The 16,627-nt window shown below is 43.0% G+C and overlaps 2 protein-coding genes across 4 annotated transcripts in view; one reads left to right on the plus strand and one right to left on the minus strand.

Annotated features, from left to right (window-relative positions):
- Positions 1–5,156, minus strand: part of LOC140906847 (uncharacterized) — a 32,117-nt gene extending 26,961 nt beyond the window's left edge. The window contains exons 1-2 of one of the 2 annotated variants that reach the window (XM_073331628.2): positions 4,786–5,156; positions 3,665–3,735 (exon numbers count right to left, since the gene is read on the minus strand). The gene's annotated coding sequence lies outside the window, so the exon portion shown is untranslated. Of the gene's footprint in view, positions 1–3,664; positions 4,197–4,785 lie in introns of those variants that run through there. The other variant, XM_073331630.2, reaches the window with a different exon arrangement.
- IMPA2 (inositol monophosphatase 2) overlaps positions 4,348–16,627 on the plus strand; it is a 32,729-nt gene continuing 20,449 nt past the window's right edge. For both annotated transcript variants that reach the window (XR_012157266.2, XM_073331633.2), the window contains exons 1-2: positions 4,348–4,755; positions 13,404–13,537. Coding sequence is in view for 1 of the 2 variants with exons in the window: in XM_073331633.2 (XP_073187734.1) it covers positions 4,654–4,755; positions 13,404–13,537 (236 nt within the window). In the remaining variant the exon portion in view is untranslated. The remainder of the gene's footprint in view (positions 4,756–13,403; positions 13,538–16,627) is intronic.

The raw sequence follows: 16,627 nt of genomic DNA on the forward strand, positions 1-16,627 counted from the left end.
CTGGCCTGTGAGCTCCTGCTGGGGAGCTGGGTCTGGGGCTTGCCCCGCTCCAGCCGGGGCGCTGGTTTGGGGCCACACCACGCGGCTCGGCCCTGCTCTCACTGCTACGTGCTCCAATGGCCCCCTCTGGCACTCCAATGGGAGCTGTAGGGGCGGTGCCTGCGGATGGGGCAGCATGCAGAGCTGCCTGGCCACACCTCTGCATAGGAGCCGGAAAAGGGACATGCCAATGCTTCCGGGAGCCGCTTGAGGTAAGCACCGCTCAGAGCCTGCACGCCTGAGCCTCTCCCATGCCCCAACCACCTGCCCCAGCCCTGATCTCCCTCCCGCTCTCCAAACCCCTCGATCCCAGGCCAGAGCACCTCCTGTACCTCAAACTTCTCATCCCTAGCCCCACCCCAAAGCCCGCACGCCCAACCAGAGCCCTCTCCCCATCCCGCACCCAACTTCAATTTTGTGAGCATTCCTGGTCCGTCATACAATTTCTATTCCCAGATTTGGCCCTCAGGCCAAAAAGTTTGCCCAGCCCTGGTGTAACCTGTCTTTATTAAATACTGCTGGTAAATGTTCTTATCCAGTTTGTCTCAGTGTAGAAACAGAATTAGGGCCAGAACCTCGGGTCCAGTGAAGCTGTGTTCAGCACAGAAACCAAGCCAAGGAGCAAAGTGACTTTAAGCCACCTTTGCATCTCCCAAAACCTGATGGCAACTGTGGGCTTGTTCATGCATAAGTCTAAGGAGTCTTAGGACTGTTTAAACTTATGTTGCCATTGCAATAATACTTCTTAGTGGCCATTCTGTTCAAGATCGTCAGAAAACAAGGTGCTCCAGCCACACTCTTCCTGCCCCTTACATTACCATGGCACTACACCAGCCAGAGATTCCTTCATGCAAGAGGAGTTTCCAGCTCCTGTTTTAGTGCAGCTCTATGTCCACTTTGACTGAGGATCTGACACTTTGAATTTAAAAGAATGTGTGTAAAGATTTGTAAAACTAATTAATCATGAATGTCAGTATTTTCATTTCTAAGAACAAGGAGTGAGTGTGGAGTGAAGAAAGACAAAGCGACTTGGTACAAATCCAGCCTCAAATCCTATTTGTTGTTACCAAATCCTCCTGCTCAGTATGATGCCACATTTAATTGCAATAGAAAACTGGTTCCATGCAAAAGATCTGCAAAACAGGCTCAGACAGCACAAATGGGGATGTGGCCTGTGGAAACATAGCATGAAAATGCGATGCCTACATAGACAAGGTTTAGAGGTGGAATAATCATATTCAACTACAGTAGGTTCACTCTTGCTGGACCAGTGGTATGTTCATATAACACATAGAGATAGTAATGAAAGAAAAACAGATCATTCAAGATGATTAAAGAAACTTGACAAAGGCTTGTATTCACAGACCATCCTGTTCCAGAAATCTGTACATACTAATATAAATGGTCTAAAGGATTGAGGACAGAACTGGGAATCAAAAGATCCATCTTTATTACTTAATCAAAAGGAATTGCTGGGTGCTCAGCACTTTTGAAAATGAGGTAACTTATTTAGCCACCTAAATATGGATTTAGGAGCTCAACTTCAGACATTCAGTTTTACATGGGGTTGCAATGCCACCCAAATTAGGCCTGGTCACCCCTCCATCCAGGTGGAGGGAAAGCTCAGGCAAATGGTGTTGTGACCTAGCTCATGAGGAGACTGTTCCAGTATGGCAGAGCACAGGGGAGTCTGCTGATCAACTCCTGGCAGCACCGGCTCATGCACTGTGAGATGGGTCATGGGAGACTCCCCAGCCAAGGGAGAGCTGGATTTCCAGCAGGAGAAAGGGGTGGGAGATGAGTGAGGACCTGAATAGGGTCCCTGAAGGGAGGGCAGCAGAGACCAGAATTCCCTCCCTTCCCCCAAGAAATATCTGAATTGGCCTCAATTATAAAAAGAAGACTAAGGGTATGTCTACACCAGAAACACGACAACAGCGCAACTGAAGTGCTGCAGTTGCACCACTGTAGCGTAGACACTACAGAGATGGAAGGAGTTCTTCAGTCATTTTAGTAAATCCACCTCTCCAAGAGGTGGTAGCTAGGTCAATAGAAGAATTTTTCCATTGACCTTGCGGTGTCTACACCATGACTCAGGTCAGCTTAATTACATTGCACAGGGCGTGCAATTTTTCAGAGCCCTGAGCGATGTAGTTAAGCCGACCTAACTTTGTAGTATAGACCAGGCCTAAGTTTAGTGATTTGCAAATATGTTTTTAAAATTCAAATATGCTCACGACTCAGGCATTTTTGTAGTCATTTCTATTCCAACTGAAATCAATGTTTCTGAAAGCTCGTCAAATTGACAATCCTGGAAAATGAAGCCCTTTAACCACAGAACAGGTACAGAATGACAATGAAAATTTCCACAACTCTTTTCCAAAAAACATATTAGTATGATTCCTTCCCTGTGCTCATTCAACCCTGTGGCCATCTTTGATGAGATTACCAACACCTTTCTTCTAGGATGTGGTCTGGAACTACCAACTCTTTTCATTTTAGCTGCTGAACAGATATTTGATGGTAATAACTTTTGTTCACAATCAGCTAGATGGGACTGATAACTAGAGGCAAAGTCTCTACGTCTCATTAGCAATTTCTTGAGCTATTGAGTCTTCCAAAAGTAGTAATTTGGAAAGGCCTTATTTTGACATCTAAAGCAAAAAATTCCAGAATATTTTTTTTGAACTTCTTGCTTGACAGTGTAAATATTGTAATGAACTGGCTATCTTATGAGTGTGTATTAGTGTGTGCCACTGCCCTCTACTAGATGGTATCTGAACTACTCATCCTTGTGTCATAGGTCCTCTCATGTTTTTAGCTTACAGAGATTTTCTTTTAGTTTATGTGGTAGAGGCCTGCGTTATTGGACCAGTAGGTTTTTAGTTCTGTTCCTCTTGTCATTGGGAAGTTCCGGCGGACTATGTTGTACAACCATGACAACTCAGAAATCTACATAGCCATATATTTGTTACAATACACACATTTTAATTCTTCAATACTGAAAAATTCTTGGACATAATGGCTGAGCCATCTTCTTTTCTCTCTATTCCCCTTGCTTACATCTCCTAATTTTCCAGAATAATTCCCCTTTCTTCTATAGGGTGGTTAATGTTATATTACAGCCTAAAACATGAGCATTTGCTAAACAGCTAAAATAATGGCTGTCTACCACTCAGTATCTGTCCTTTATTTCTGATTTATTAGCAAGTATATAATCCTTAATGTGAAAGGGTATCTCTTTCACAATAGTCAAACTATATAGGCAGAACAGACAGCTGAGTAGTGCAGCAAAATATTTAGGGAGTGTTGATTGTCTAATACATACATTATCCACTTTGTCTAGGGAGCAAATACCTGGGGACCTGGTAAAGCCACATAAAGGTTGTTTTAAATAGCTTTGCATGTAAAATATAGTAGAAATCCTACTAAAGCTAACTGTATATCTAATAAGATTTTTATACTAAATACATGACTGATTCTAACATATTTGCTGAGGATTTATTGTGAAAGACATGTATTTATAATAGAATGTCTACAATATGTCCATCTAGCAATGTTCTTAGAGGGTTAACATTTAAAAACAATAAATATATCTTACAAATATAGCAAACTCTTAACTCACCTGTCAGGAGGTGAGTCAGGAACTCACGCCCTTCTCAAAAGCCCGGGGAAACAGATAGGTATTGCAGTACCCTATGCCCAGAGACCAAAGGGGTGGGGAAAATTAAAGGGTGAGAGCTGGACCAAAAGGAGACTGCTATAATTAATAGACACTGGGGGACAAGAGACCTCATCTCAATTAACAGGGAGCTGGGGATCAACGAGGGGTTCAGATCATCAAGGTTATAGACTATTAGATTCAGTGGATATTAATCCTTGGCATGCCCATCCCTGCAACGAGAAGAGCGAGTGTTGCTGTCCGAGCCTGTCTTCAAACTGCCCAAAGGGGAGCGATTACGTGCAGCTCGCAAGGTTTATGAGCCAGGTGGCAGATCAAAGCAAGTAACCACTAGGACTTGCTCTCCGCCACATCCTGTTCTCCACATCACTGAGTCATCGCTAGCGAGCGGCTCACCTCCCCGGCAGCCGCTGGAGCTCAGATTAGCAGCCTGCAGGCTTTGAGCGGCAGCGGCAGCCCGCCCAGCGGCAGCGTCAGGCCCTCTCGCCCCGCTCCCGCCCGCGGGCTGTGTAGGCAGGCTCTCATCGCAGAGAGGCGGCGCTGGGGGAGAGAGTGACAGGCGCAGTCCCTCCCCTGTGCACCGGGGAGAGGAGGAAGGGGGAAGAGAGGAGGGAGGAGGAGGAGAGAAACAGGAAAGGCGGGGGTAAGAGGGTGGAGGAGAGCGGGGGAAGGCGGCAGCAGCACGACAGACACCCGGCCGCTGGAAGCAGCAGCCTGCGGCCGCTGGAACCTGCCCGCTCGCCTCCCCCCAGCTACAGCAGCCCGGCGCAGAAGCCGGAGAAGTTTCCGAGCAAATCTGATTGGTTCGGGGGGAGCTGGAGCGCGGCCCCCACCCTCCCACTTGTGCTCCTCGGCAGTGAGAGTGACGGGGAGCCCCGGGAGCTGCCTGCCGCGTGGGGTGCGCAGGCGAAGAGGCGGCGGGAGGAGCTGCGATGAAGCCCTGCGAAGAGGAGGGGCTGGGGGCTGCGGCCGGAGGGGACCCCTGGCAGGAGTGTATGGAGGTGGCGGTGCAGCTGGCGCGCCGGGCTGGGCAGGTTAGCAGCAGCAAGAGCCTACACTGGTACCTTTGTACTTGCCTCGGTCCTCTCCCTTTCGCCGGTCACAGCTTGGGGATAGCCTGTGTAGGGGCAAGCTAGAGCCATTCCTTTCCTCTCCCTCCGGCTGGCCCCTGCCTCAGAAGGGTCAGTCACTTCCTCCTCCCGGGGAATGGAGGGTCCGCGCTTGCGAGGTCATCTGCTGAGTGTATCGCTCGCGACTTGTGCTGCAGTCCGAAGAGAGTTTTCAGCGGCTCCCTCCTTACTACGGTCCCCCAAATCAATGCCCCTTCCCGGGGCGGGGGTTAATAATGCTGCTGGAGTGGTAGGGACAGTCCCCTGCTGTGTGCTGCGGGCTACACTCCTGTGCGCTCAGCACTCTAACCTGTTGGTGCCTGCGATGTTAATGAGGGCGGGCGAAGGCACAGGCCGGGGGAAAGAGTTTCAGGAAATATCTCCGAAGGGGAGGGGATTAGTGTCAGAGTGGGTAAGGGAGCCAACTGGGTCAGGTCAAATGCAGTGGCAAAGCTGCCTTACTTTTATCCAGATCACAGAAAGGTCCCTTCTTCGCCGAATGATCAATGACATACATTTTAAACACCTACAGGAACGTTTTAAACATTTACACTAAGCATCTGTAAAAGCTTTTTGGAAAGCATATTGGCTATAGATGTTTTTGTTGAGGTAGAGACCTGCCATTGCATGCTGCACATAGGCTGTTTTCAGCATCGTGTTGAATATCAATGAGGGATTTTGCTTTCATATAAACTGAGCATAGGTGATATTTTTAGCAAACATGTAGCAATGCGGCCTTTAGTCTATCCTTTTGTTTTGTTTTTGAAGGCTTTAGCAGCCTGAACTGCAAATATTCAAGCCACCAGTCATGATCTTTTAGATGAATGGTATCATCATAGAGTCTTCTTGAGGAAAAATGAGAATGGCAGTAACGATATACTGTCTTAGTAGGGTATTTAAGGGAAATTCCACCATGAGAGTGTTTGTTTTTTTCACATTTCAAAATAATTTCAGAATGTATCTAAAACAATGGTCTATGCTTAAGAGGTGGTTTGGGGTGTTTTGTTTTATTTTAATTCTCCAGTTAGCAGTATGAAGGAAAAGGCTCCAAACACCCTCCAGAAGCAGACATATTTTGTGACTGGGAGCATTTTTTATATTTAAAAATAAGATTAGAATGATTTGTCAAAGCAAACATGTTTTAATGTATTTTCTTTCTTAGTAAGAAAAAAGAATCTTCACATGTATTACTGGAATATTATTAGTGTAGACAGTGATAACAATGTTAGATTATGGGGAATTGAGGATACTTCATATCATGATGCATATATCCAAAATATGTTATATTTCCATTTTATAACAGGTAGGGTTTCTCCCTGAGAAAGTGAGTGTGTCAAAGATATTAGCTGCATGATTGATTTCTTGCCTGCTATTCTTGCTTTGCCAGTCTTCTCACAATGGGGCAGATAATGATCTCACACTGGTGTAAATCTGGAGTAACTCCACTTCAACAAAAGTCACTGCAGATTTACAGTGGTGTAAATAAATAATGGTCAACATTTAAAAGTTTTGTCAGCATGGCTATGCCGGTTAGAAGTGTTAAAAAAATCACACCCCTAAGCAAAACAGCTATGCCAGAAAAAGCTATAATATAAATGTAATTATACGGGACAAAAAGTCCTTTTGCTCTTATAACTCACTCTGCACAGGAAAGTGATTTAGGATATCATAACAAAAGAACTCTTTTGCCATATCACCATCTCCATGGGGCAGAGGGGGGAGAACAACAAATCCCATTCAGAGTGGTAGCCGTGTTAGTCTGTATCAGCAAAAAAACGAGGAGTATTTGTGGCACCTTAGAGACTAACACATTTATTTGGGCATAAGATTTTGTGGGCTAAAACCCACTTCATCGGATGCATGCAGTGGAAGATACAGTAGGAAGATATATATACACAGAGAACATGAAAAAATGGGTGTTGCCATACCAACTGTAATGAGACCAATCAATTAAGGTGGGCTATTATCAGCAGGAGAAAAAAAAATTTTTGTTGTGATAATCAGGATGGCCCATTTCAAACAATTGACAAGAAGGTATGAGTAACAGCAGGGGAAAAATTAGCATAGGGAAATAGTTTTTACTTTGTGTAATGAACCATGCACTCCAAATCTTTATTCAAGCCTAATTTAATGGTGTCCAGTTTGCAAATTAATTCCAATTCTGCAGTTTCTCGTTGGAGTCTGTTTTTGAAGTTTTTTTGTTGGAGAATTGCGAATTTTAGGTCTGTAATTGAGTGACCAGGGAGGTTGAAGTGTTCTCCGGCTGGTTTTTGAATGTTATAATTCTTGACATCTGATTTGTGTCCATTTATTTTTTTGCATAGAGATTGTCCAGTTTGGCCAATGTACATGGCAGAGGGGCATTTCTGGCACATGATGGCATATATCACATTGGTAGATGTGCAGGTGAACGAGCCTCTGATGGTGTGGCTGATGTGATTAGGTCCTATGATGGTGTCCCTTGAATAGATATGTGGACAGAGTTGCCAAATTCTTTTTAGTGGCCTTAGGTCAATATCTGCCTCAACCTGAGGGTTAGGGTATCTCTACACTGGATAGTAAACCCAGATCTGTTGCAGACCTGTTCTTTCTAAGCTCATGCTTGAGCATCCACACTTCATTGCTGTTCAACTCTCATATGCATGCCAGCAGGTACACTCTACACTATGAAGACCCAAGTCAGACCTTGCTGTTTCTTGGGCATAACTCAGGGTTCTTAGCACCTTTGGTAGCCATGGCTGCTTTAGGGCTTGATTCATTGTGTATTGTGAGAGAACATGTCTGTTCATCCCTTGGGACTTGACCAGAAGTGGTTTGACCCCACCAATGCATCCAGCAGAGCCATTTGGGTGTGCATGCTCCTAGCAGCCAGAGTTGTCAACGTGGATCACCACCCAGTGGAAGAACTTCTCCAGGTCATGCTTTCACTCCTATTTCGGGCGTCAGCCAAAGCAACTGTGAGAAGCTGGTGGACATTTTGGCAATGATATTTGTCCTACCAAAGGCATCTATCTCTTGGAGGGGAGTACTGAAATCCAGATTATGGATTTCTGGTAGAGGTTAATCAGAACTACATCTTCCGGGGCTTCCTTTTTGATTTTTTGTTTGTTTGTTTTGGGTTTGTTTGGGTTTTTTTGTTCGTTTTGGTAAAAAAAACCTTAAGAATGAGAATTGGAAGAGGAAATTCATCAGTCTCCATGGAATTATTTTTTAAAAGGACATGGTATTCTTCTTCTCAAAGATGTTCATCCATGTTTAGTAGAGGAGTCCACAAACATATCCACCAATGGGAATTTTTTAATATACTTTTGGAATAGTGTCTCCAAAAGTCAGAAGGCTGATAAAGAAATAGTTAGATGAATATGTGTGTCATTGTGATGCTGTCTCATCTGGGAATGTACCTGCTCCAAGTCGTGGATCTCATGCCTGAACCCATTGCTTAGCTCTGTTTACGTATATTACATATGTGGATCTGTGCCATGCAGTTTGGATCCAGTTACTTTGGAGGGGCATGGGAGCATGGATTAGGTATTTTTAGTTTGGGCCACTTGCTGTGCATAACTGGCCTGTATTGAAATCCCTCCCCATCCACTATACCTCTAACCATGGACTTTCTCACATCTTTTTTCTATTGAGTATTCTTTTACCAAATCTTGCTTACTTTATTCATGTAAGTAAACCTATTAATTTAGGGATGACTTTTTGCATAAGTTAAGTAAGTGGAATTAGGACCTGTTGTGGGTTGTGGCTGCTCTATAGTATTCCCTGCTGGCCAAGCATGGCAGGGCAGGAAGTCCCTGCCTAAGTTTCCCTCCCAAGGGTGGATTTTCTTGGCTTGCCAGACCCCGGTTTGTTCTGGAGAGGTGGCTTAACCCTCCAACCAAATAACAAAACAAAACTTATCCCCTTCCAGAGTAGGGAAAGTCCAACTGAAAAAGTCCCAACAAACAAAAATGTTCTTCTGCCCTTGAGGGGCTTCTTTTTAGTTCACTCTCTGGGCCCTGTTCCCAGCCCTTTTGTGGGTTAGCTGGGCGAGTCTTTCTGGCTCTGGGATCAAGCATTCAGACCCCAGTCTGATTCCCCTGGAGTACTATTCTCAGCCTCTCCTGGGCTCTGTTCCTTGTGTCCTTCCCTGCTCTGGTATAGAGCAGTGGGACCCCTAGAGTATTTGGCCTCCTGCAGACTAGGGTTCAGGGCCTTCCACAGGAAGTTTCCTACTCATAGTGGCTCCAACTCCCAGATGGATCTCTCTGAGTCCTTTCATAAGGCCCAGATGTCCATTAAGCTGTCACATGGGCATGGCCCTCCTTAGTGCCACCCCCACAGGCTCGGAAGCAGCTAATTAATAATGACACTGATGTGGCTGGCCTCATCTCCTCATATGTTTGATATGACAACAGTACTGGACAATATGGGTCTGATCTACTCTCATTTATGCTGTGTAAGTTGGGAGACACTTCAGTGAAGTCAATGGAGTTACACCAGTGTAAAACCAGGGGTATGTTGACACTAGAAACGCCACAGTGGCACAGCTGCATCGCTGCAGCTGCGACACAGTAGTGTGGACACTTACTATAGCAGTGGAGGGGTTCTTCCCTTGCTGTAGATAATCTGCCTCTCCAAGAGGTAGCTAGCTTGACCTAGCAGTGTCTACACCAGGGCTTAGGTTGGCTTAATTACATTGCACAGGATGTGAAAGTTTTCACAACCCTGAGCAATGTAGTTAAGATGACCTAACTTTGTAGTGTAGACCAGCCCCTGACATGAGGTCCTGAGAGAAAAATTAGGCAGTGTATATGTCTAGCATGTTAATGTTTCCATGTTTTTAAACTGGAAAAGGAGAAAGCTGCCAGTCAGAGAATTAGGTGTGAAATCCTGGCCCTAGTGAAGTCAGTGGCAAAACTCCCATTGACTTCAGCAAGGCCAGGATTTCACCTTACGTGTTTTGTCTTTCTGTGGCATTTTTAGGGTATCTTGTAGTGAAACATAGGCAGGCTGATTTTAAAGAATAATTTTATTTTGGGGAATTACACTTTTCCAAATGTAATTTAGGGTTTGATTGTGCCGTTAAGGCACAGCCCACTTTGGGGGGCATTGCAGAGCCATGCTGCCGGGAGGCACAATCCCTCCTGAAACTCGGGTGTGCCAGGCAAGTGCATACCATGCACCATCTCTTAGGAGGTTATAGCATGATCCCCCCTCCAGCCAGGCTGTTCTATTGTCTGGTATGGAGGGAGATGGAGCCATGGCCCTGCCTGCTCTCCATTCCCTTTAGGATGGCTTGAACCCCCAAAGATGCTAGGAGGAAACAGTCTGTCGGTCCCCTACACTGACACCATGATTATGTCAGACTCTTAAGCATGCGCTCCTTGCATCTTCACTTCTCTCTGCCCTTTGTGCAATCACACAAGGGCCAGGCTCAGTCTACCTCTTAGTTGTGCAATGAAGTGTTGATATAACTTGTCTAAATTACTGGGCTGTTAGATCAGCAACTAGGTATTATCTGTCCTTTCATATAAAAATAAACAGTTAAAATATGGACAAACTGTAATCTAATGAGGATGATTAGTGTAATACTTGTATAGCCAATATATAATTGCTCAGCTTGGTTGCTAGTTTCATTATACCATACTGAGGGAGGGGGAGATACGCTATTTTTATTTCATTGACACTTTTTGTGGTCGCTGAATAGATTTCACTTAATCTGTCATAGCTCTTGTCATCTTGAAGGACTCTTATGTAACTCCACACCTAATTTGGAAGACTAGGTGATTATATTTGTCCATTTAAAATGTGTTTATATCAAGTGTTCTGTAAAGAGTCAAACCTAATGGGATTCTGTTGTACATACTCTGTATTTTTTTCACCATTTGGCCTGATTCTAATACTTTTACCCAGGTTTGAAGCACTTTACTCCACAAGTAGTCCCACTGACTTCAGTGGACTGGTGGAAGGTACTATTCAGCATAAAGAATCTGGCCCAATATGAGATACTTGATCAACTTAATTTTATGAAGAACAAATGCTGTTCTGTTTATAATGCAAAAAATGTAATCATGGTGAGCGAGGTTATGTCTACACTACACTTACAGTGCATTGAGGCGGTGATCGATCCACCAGGGGTCGTTTTAGGGGGTCTAGTGAAGACCCACTAAATTGACCGCAGATCGCTCTCTCGTTCACTCCGGTACTCCACTGGAACAAGAAGCATAAGGTAAGATGAGGGGAGAGTTTCTCCCATTGACCCAGCATGGTGTAGACACCGTAATAAATCAACTTAAGCTACGTTGACTCCAGCTATGTTATTCACGTAGCTGGAGTTGCAGAACTTAGGTCGACTTAAACCCATAGTGTAGACCAGCCCCTAGTTTCTGACTTGGATTTCAGGTGCAAGTGAGTGAGATGGAGTAAGAAACCCTCTCCTTAGCAATTTATGCAGCCTTGGATCTGTTGTCCATATAAGAGGAACAGTGGGGATAGGCAGAAAACTGGCGGAATATAGGCCACACCCCCATACACACACCCAACCCCTAACCAGAGTCATTTGAGCCCATACAGATGGGGTAGTAATTTGCTGTTGGCACATCCCAGGAGCAAGGAGAAATCAGGAAAGGAACTGAGACTCAGAGGTGTGTCTCTAAGTCAGAATGCCTGTTGGGGCAGACCAGTTTATGTATTTACTACTCCTTGCTCAGTCTACCCTGTGTTAAGAAAAAATAAAAAAAGTTTAATAACATCATACAAATGATGTTAATTCACATTAATTAATTATTAATTAATTCTTAATTCACTTGACTGCCTTATGACTTTTTGGGGACACCATGTGAGTGGTAATTTAGGCCCTAATCCTGCAAATACTTACCCATAATGGTAACTTTACACATGTGAGTGAGCCCATTGAATTTGGAATCGTTCACATGTGCACAGTTACTCACGTGTAAAGTTCTTACAAAGTTGGGGCCTTGATATCATGCGCACCCAAGGCACTAAGTTAGCTAAAGAGGTTCAATATCACCAGGAAAACAGGGCAGTACGTAAGGAAATAAAGGAGTTTTCTTGAGTAAACATTTTGCCATGTAATAAATAATACAAAACCTTTTGTGTATCATCTTCAAAGGTAAAAATATTAATTAATCTTCAAACTCCTTTGTGAGCTAGGGAAGTAAGTATAACTTTAATTTTACAGCTGATGAAACTGAGACAGAGAGGTAGTGGGACTTTTGTAGGCCACACAGCAAGTCATGGTCCAGATTATGTAAGGAGGGTCACTGTAACAGCTGAGTGAGTGAAACCCTTCAAATGTAATATTTTTGCCCATGATAAACACGTGATAGAAATGTAATAGGAATTTGAAATTTCCTGGTTTCCTGTCCCATAAACAGTACTGTAGAACAAACTGCCATTTGAACATAAATGGCTTTTCTTTAGGTAGGTTTAAAAATACTTGAGTGCCGGAGTTTTGATTGAAGGATTTTAAAAAATGTATGCCACAGGAGGAGGTTGTGTTTAGAATATTAATTTGATGTTGCTTTTTATTTTGTGTAGTTATGTACAAATCCAGCAATTACATTAATTTGTCTTTGCTATCACTGACTGTTTTGATGTCCTTTCTTAGATTCTTCATAATTGTCTTTGGTTAAAAAAATAAGTTAACTGTTCCTCCAGAGAAACATTGTCATCATGCCTTGTTTCATAATGTCTTGCCTTATGAAGTAAGAAACAGAAAGAGGTGAAAGTAGGAAGAAGTTTGTCATTCATAATTTTCCCATTTGTGAATTTGCATCAAATTTACTTTAGTTTAGTATGGCTTTCAAGTTTTTTTAAAACATTACGCCAAGATTTAAAAAAAACACAGAGCCCAGTGTTAGACTCCTAAGTCCATCTTTAGGGACTTAAATAAGTGGCCAGTTTTTGAAAGGTGCTGAGCACCCAGCAACTTCCACCAATTTCACAGGTTGCTGAGCATTTTTTAAAATCAGGCCACCTATTTGGACTTAGGATGCTAACACTAGACACCCATGTTTGAAAATCTTGGCCTAAATCTGATATAAAAGGCTTCTTTTCAGAGCCGAACTAGTATGGTTTACATTTTTTGTCACTTTTTAAAATGTAAGAGGTGGGAGTTTTGTCCCTGTAGTTTTTTTTTTTTTTAATATTGTATTTCCGATGGAGAGGAAAGAAAACTCCTGAGCCCCAATGATCCTCCTTTTTCCCCTGTGTCTCTCCCCTAATTTTTCCAACCCTTAGTGTGCCCATCTGCTGCGATCCTTCTTACTATACTTGTGGCTGCATCTCCTTCCAGAGCTTGTCAATGACTTTCCTGAACTAGCTAGAGGGGTTGTTATGGAGAGATGCAAGGTGCTTCCTACCCTCATTGCCTCGGTAGTATTCACCACCCCTGAACAAATAGGATGGATTTTGAGTCCTAGAACTGGATCCCTTCCCTTGCATGGTAGCATACTGATGTATCAGTAGATTTCAGGGTCAGCAATGAACCTCATGTGTAATATATTTTGTTAGTGTCTAGGGAAGGAATGTTAGAAATAAATCTGATGTGTGTACTCCTCTTTCAGATTATTAGGAAAGCTCTTACAGAGGAAAAACAAGTGTCTACAAAAACATCTGCAGCTGATCTTGTGACAGAAACTGATAATTTTGTGGAAAATGTAATTATTTCTGCTCTGAAAGAGAAGTTTCCCTCCCACAGGTAAGTATCTCTAGAGAGAGAACTGCCCAGGACCCTGTCCCATGCACAGGCCATCTATGTGACCATCATTAAAAGGGAATTTATAAAATTCAGTCCCTAGATGTCAGATGAGATCTGTACAAATTAATTCACCTCCTAATAACTGAATTCAGTTTTAATACCATTTAGATATCACTTTGTTCGGTCTCCATTGTTAAGAATTAATAAATGTCTTGAATTTAAGCAGATTGGACATTTTTATAAGCTTCCTTGCTTTAAAAATTTCTGTTCCAGATTCACTTTCATGTTGAAAATTACTTTGAGAAGGTACACGGTATTTTTCATTATTGGCCACATAGTATTATTGCTCTGGATTAACTTGAGTCATCATCTGAGGTTTTGAATGTTTTGCAACCTTATCTGATTTAATTAAATAGTAATATAACACTTTTGTCACCAGTAAGGGTCTCTAAATTAAACTATCCATAGGAAAGCTTAATTTGTTCACAACTCTGTATCTTTTTTTCTTCTGCAATATAATACTAAGAATATTTCAACAAATGGACATTTGAATCAAGCTGCATTCAGTTATCACTAAGGCTCCAGTCCTGCAAACGTTCATGTGAATAATTTTGTTTTACTCACGTGCATATATGTGTGTGCAGGATCTGGACTGAGTATAGCATTAAGTCACATTTAGCTCTTCTAGCATCTGGAGGGTTCTCAGGTGAGAAAGAGTCAAGGAGGCTTAGCTCCTTGAAGCATCAGGATCCTAGCCTATAGAAAATAAATGTTGTACAAGTTACTGCACAGGATTTAATTGTAGGTCTTAAATATGAATTCGGGTACGTGATTCCTCTTGAGCTATTAAGGGCCATCTGAGAGTAACCCCCTACAAACAGAGGCCATAAAATGATACATTTTAGCATATTCACATTGGAAATAAGCTTTATAAAACACGTCTTAAGATTGGCTTGACGCACACAATATATATATACTTTACAACTGATTTTCACATTTTACTTTAACCTATGAGGGTAAAATTCAGCCCTCTGCAGAGAGCCAATACAAGGCCTGTGTGCTACTTAAATCTACATAAACTCTCTACATCTACTTTAAGTGGGTTTTAAGTGGCACATAGTGTGACGGGATCCCCCCGGAGTGCAGCCTGGGACTGTGGGACCGCTGTGCCCCCTTAACTCTCTCCAGCCTGGGCTGTCTCTCACAGTGCCTTGCTAGTGACCAGCAGCAAGCCCCTCCAGGTGCTGTGATCACTCAGCACAACAACATGTGGAGCCCCACCACACCCAGCTATACTGCATGAATGCTCCCAGAGCCACTCATGAATCACACAGAGAAAGACACCAGTCAGATACCCCCCCCCAGCTCCCAGCACTGTACCTCAGGAATATACTGTCTAATTTCTTAATTGGTTCACCACTTCAACAATGGAAAGTGAACATACACCAGCCTTTGTCAAGCCTGAGCAGATTTGCCCCCATACTTCATACCAACTCACTGGTAAAGATAAACCGTTAAAATCTATCTTTGATAGTCAATAAATTTGTTTAAGTGATATTAAGTGATAGGCAAAAAGTCAGAGTTAGTTACCAAAATAAAATAAAATATAAGCACGCAGTCTAAACTTTCAACCCTATTAGACTGGGCAATATCTCAATTAAGCAGTTTTTCTCACCCCACGGGATATTGCAGTCCTTAATATTCAGGTTTGTTCCTTAAACCTGAGCCAATCTCCTCTGTTGGAGTCTTGTCTTCTTCTCAGTGTCTTAGTTGCTTGCAGCATAAGTGGGGGCAGCAGAAAAGGCCCAGTATGTGTCCACGCTGTGTGTTTTATACCCTCACTCTATGTGCTTGGAAAACACAAGTCCAGGCGTGACTGGGGGCATTGCTGAGTCTCTCCCAGTAAGGTTGAGCAATTCCCCTGGTGTGGCCTCATGCAGGTGAGTCATTGCATTGTAGCTCCCTTGCTGGACAATGGCTCTTGATGGGTTGGACGTTGGTTACTTTCCTTGCTGTTGCCTCTGGGGAGCAAATATCTTGCTGATTCCCCAACTTACAGCATGTTTTAGTGACAACCATACAATACAATTCTCATAATTTCACATGCATTAATGGTACACATATATGGATAGAGAAATGACTTTCGGCAGATCGTAACCTTTCCCCTGATGCCCTACAAGGCATGGCTTATATGTAATATCACAATTATATACAGATGAGGAATATGGGGGCATTACAGGGTGCTCCCCCAAGGCACAGAACGTCACACATCGGCCTTGCACTAGCCCTTTACATAGGGATGAATTTGTGTCCAATTCGAAAGAATTCAGCTAACATGGAACATATTTAAAAACCTGATCCCATTGGTCATGTTGGTGTAAAAGAGCGTACTTAATGCAAAAATCACTGAAAAAATTATAGTCTAAGTACGTCTTTCTAAATATCTGTTATGTGATCCAAAACTGTGGCAATACTACACAGGTTAAGTATATAATATTTGGTTGCAGTTCTTAGGCAGCGCTGGGATTTACAAATATAGTATTTGAGTAATATTCCATCTGAAGTCCTGCTTGCTGTGCTGTTGTCTGTTCTGTAATATCTGAGTTTTCCTTAACGATCTGCCAGAGGAAGCGTAGCATACAAGGCTCATGTAACATGAGCATAAAGTGTTGGAAGCATTCATGCTATTTAGAAGAGGAATAGCAGGTTCAAGGTCAACATAGCCCCAGAAATGGAAGTCTCCAACATGATGACAGATTATTAACCCTTTACAGTCAACTTCCACTTTGAATTTGGCCATGCATTTTTCCTAGCTTCTGATTTCATAAGGTAACTCAGTGAATTAAGCTTTCTTTAAGACCATTCGGGTTCTGTTGTTATATTTTGGCCAGGGTTCATATTGAACCAAATGCATATTTCAGTTTACAGAATATAGGCTTCTGTCTGAATAAAGGTCCATCTTGCAACATATGAGATACAGTAGCTAGGTACAAGGGTCAACAGCAAAGAAAAAAAATTAAAATTGACTTCAGTACAGGTTTATGTGCTCTGTCTCTCCACTAATCTGGCTTTCAGGGACATCCAACCAAG

The sequence above is a fragment of the Lepidochelys kempii genome, chromosome 2 (assembly GCF_965140285.1).
Source record: "Lepidochelys kempii isolate rLepKem1 chromosome 2, rLepKem1.hap1, whole genome shotgun sequence".
NCBI lineage: Eukaryota > Metazoa > Chordata > Testudines > Cheloniidae > Lepidochelys > Lepidochelys kempii.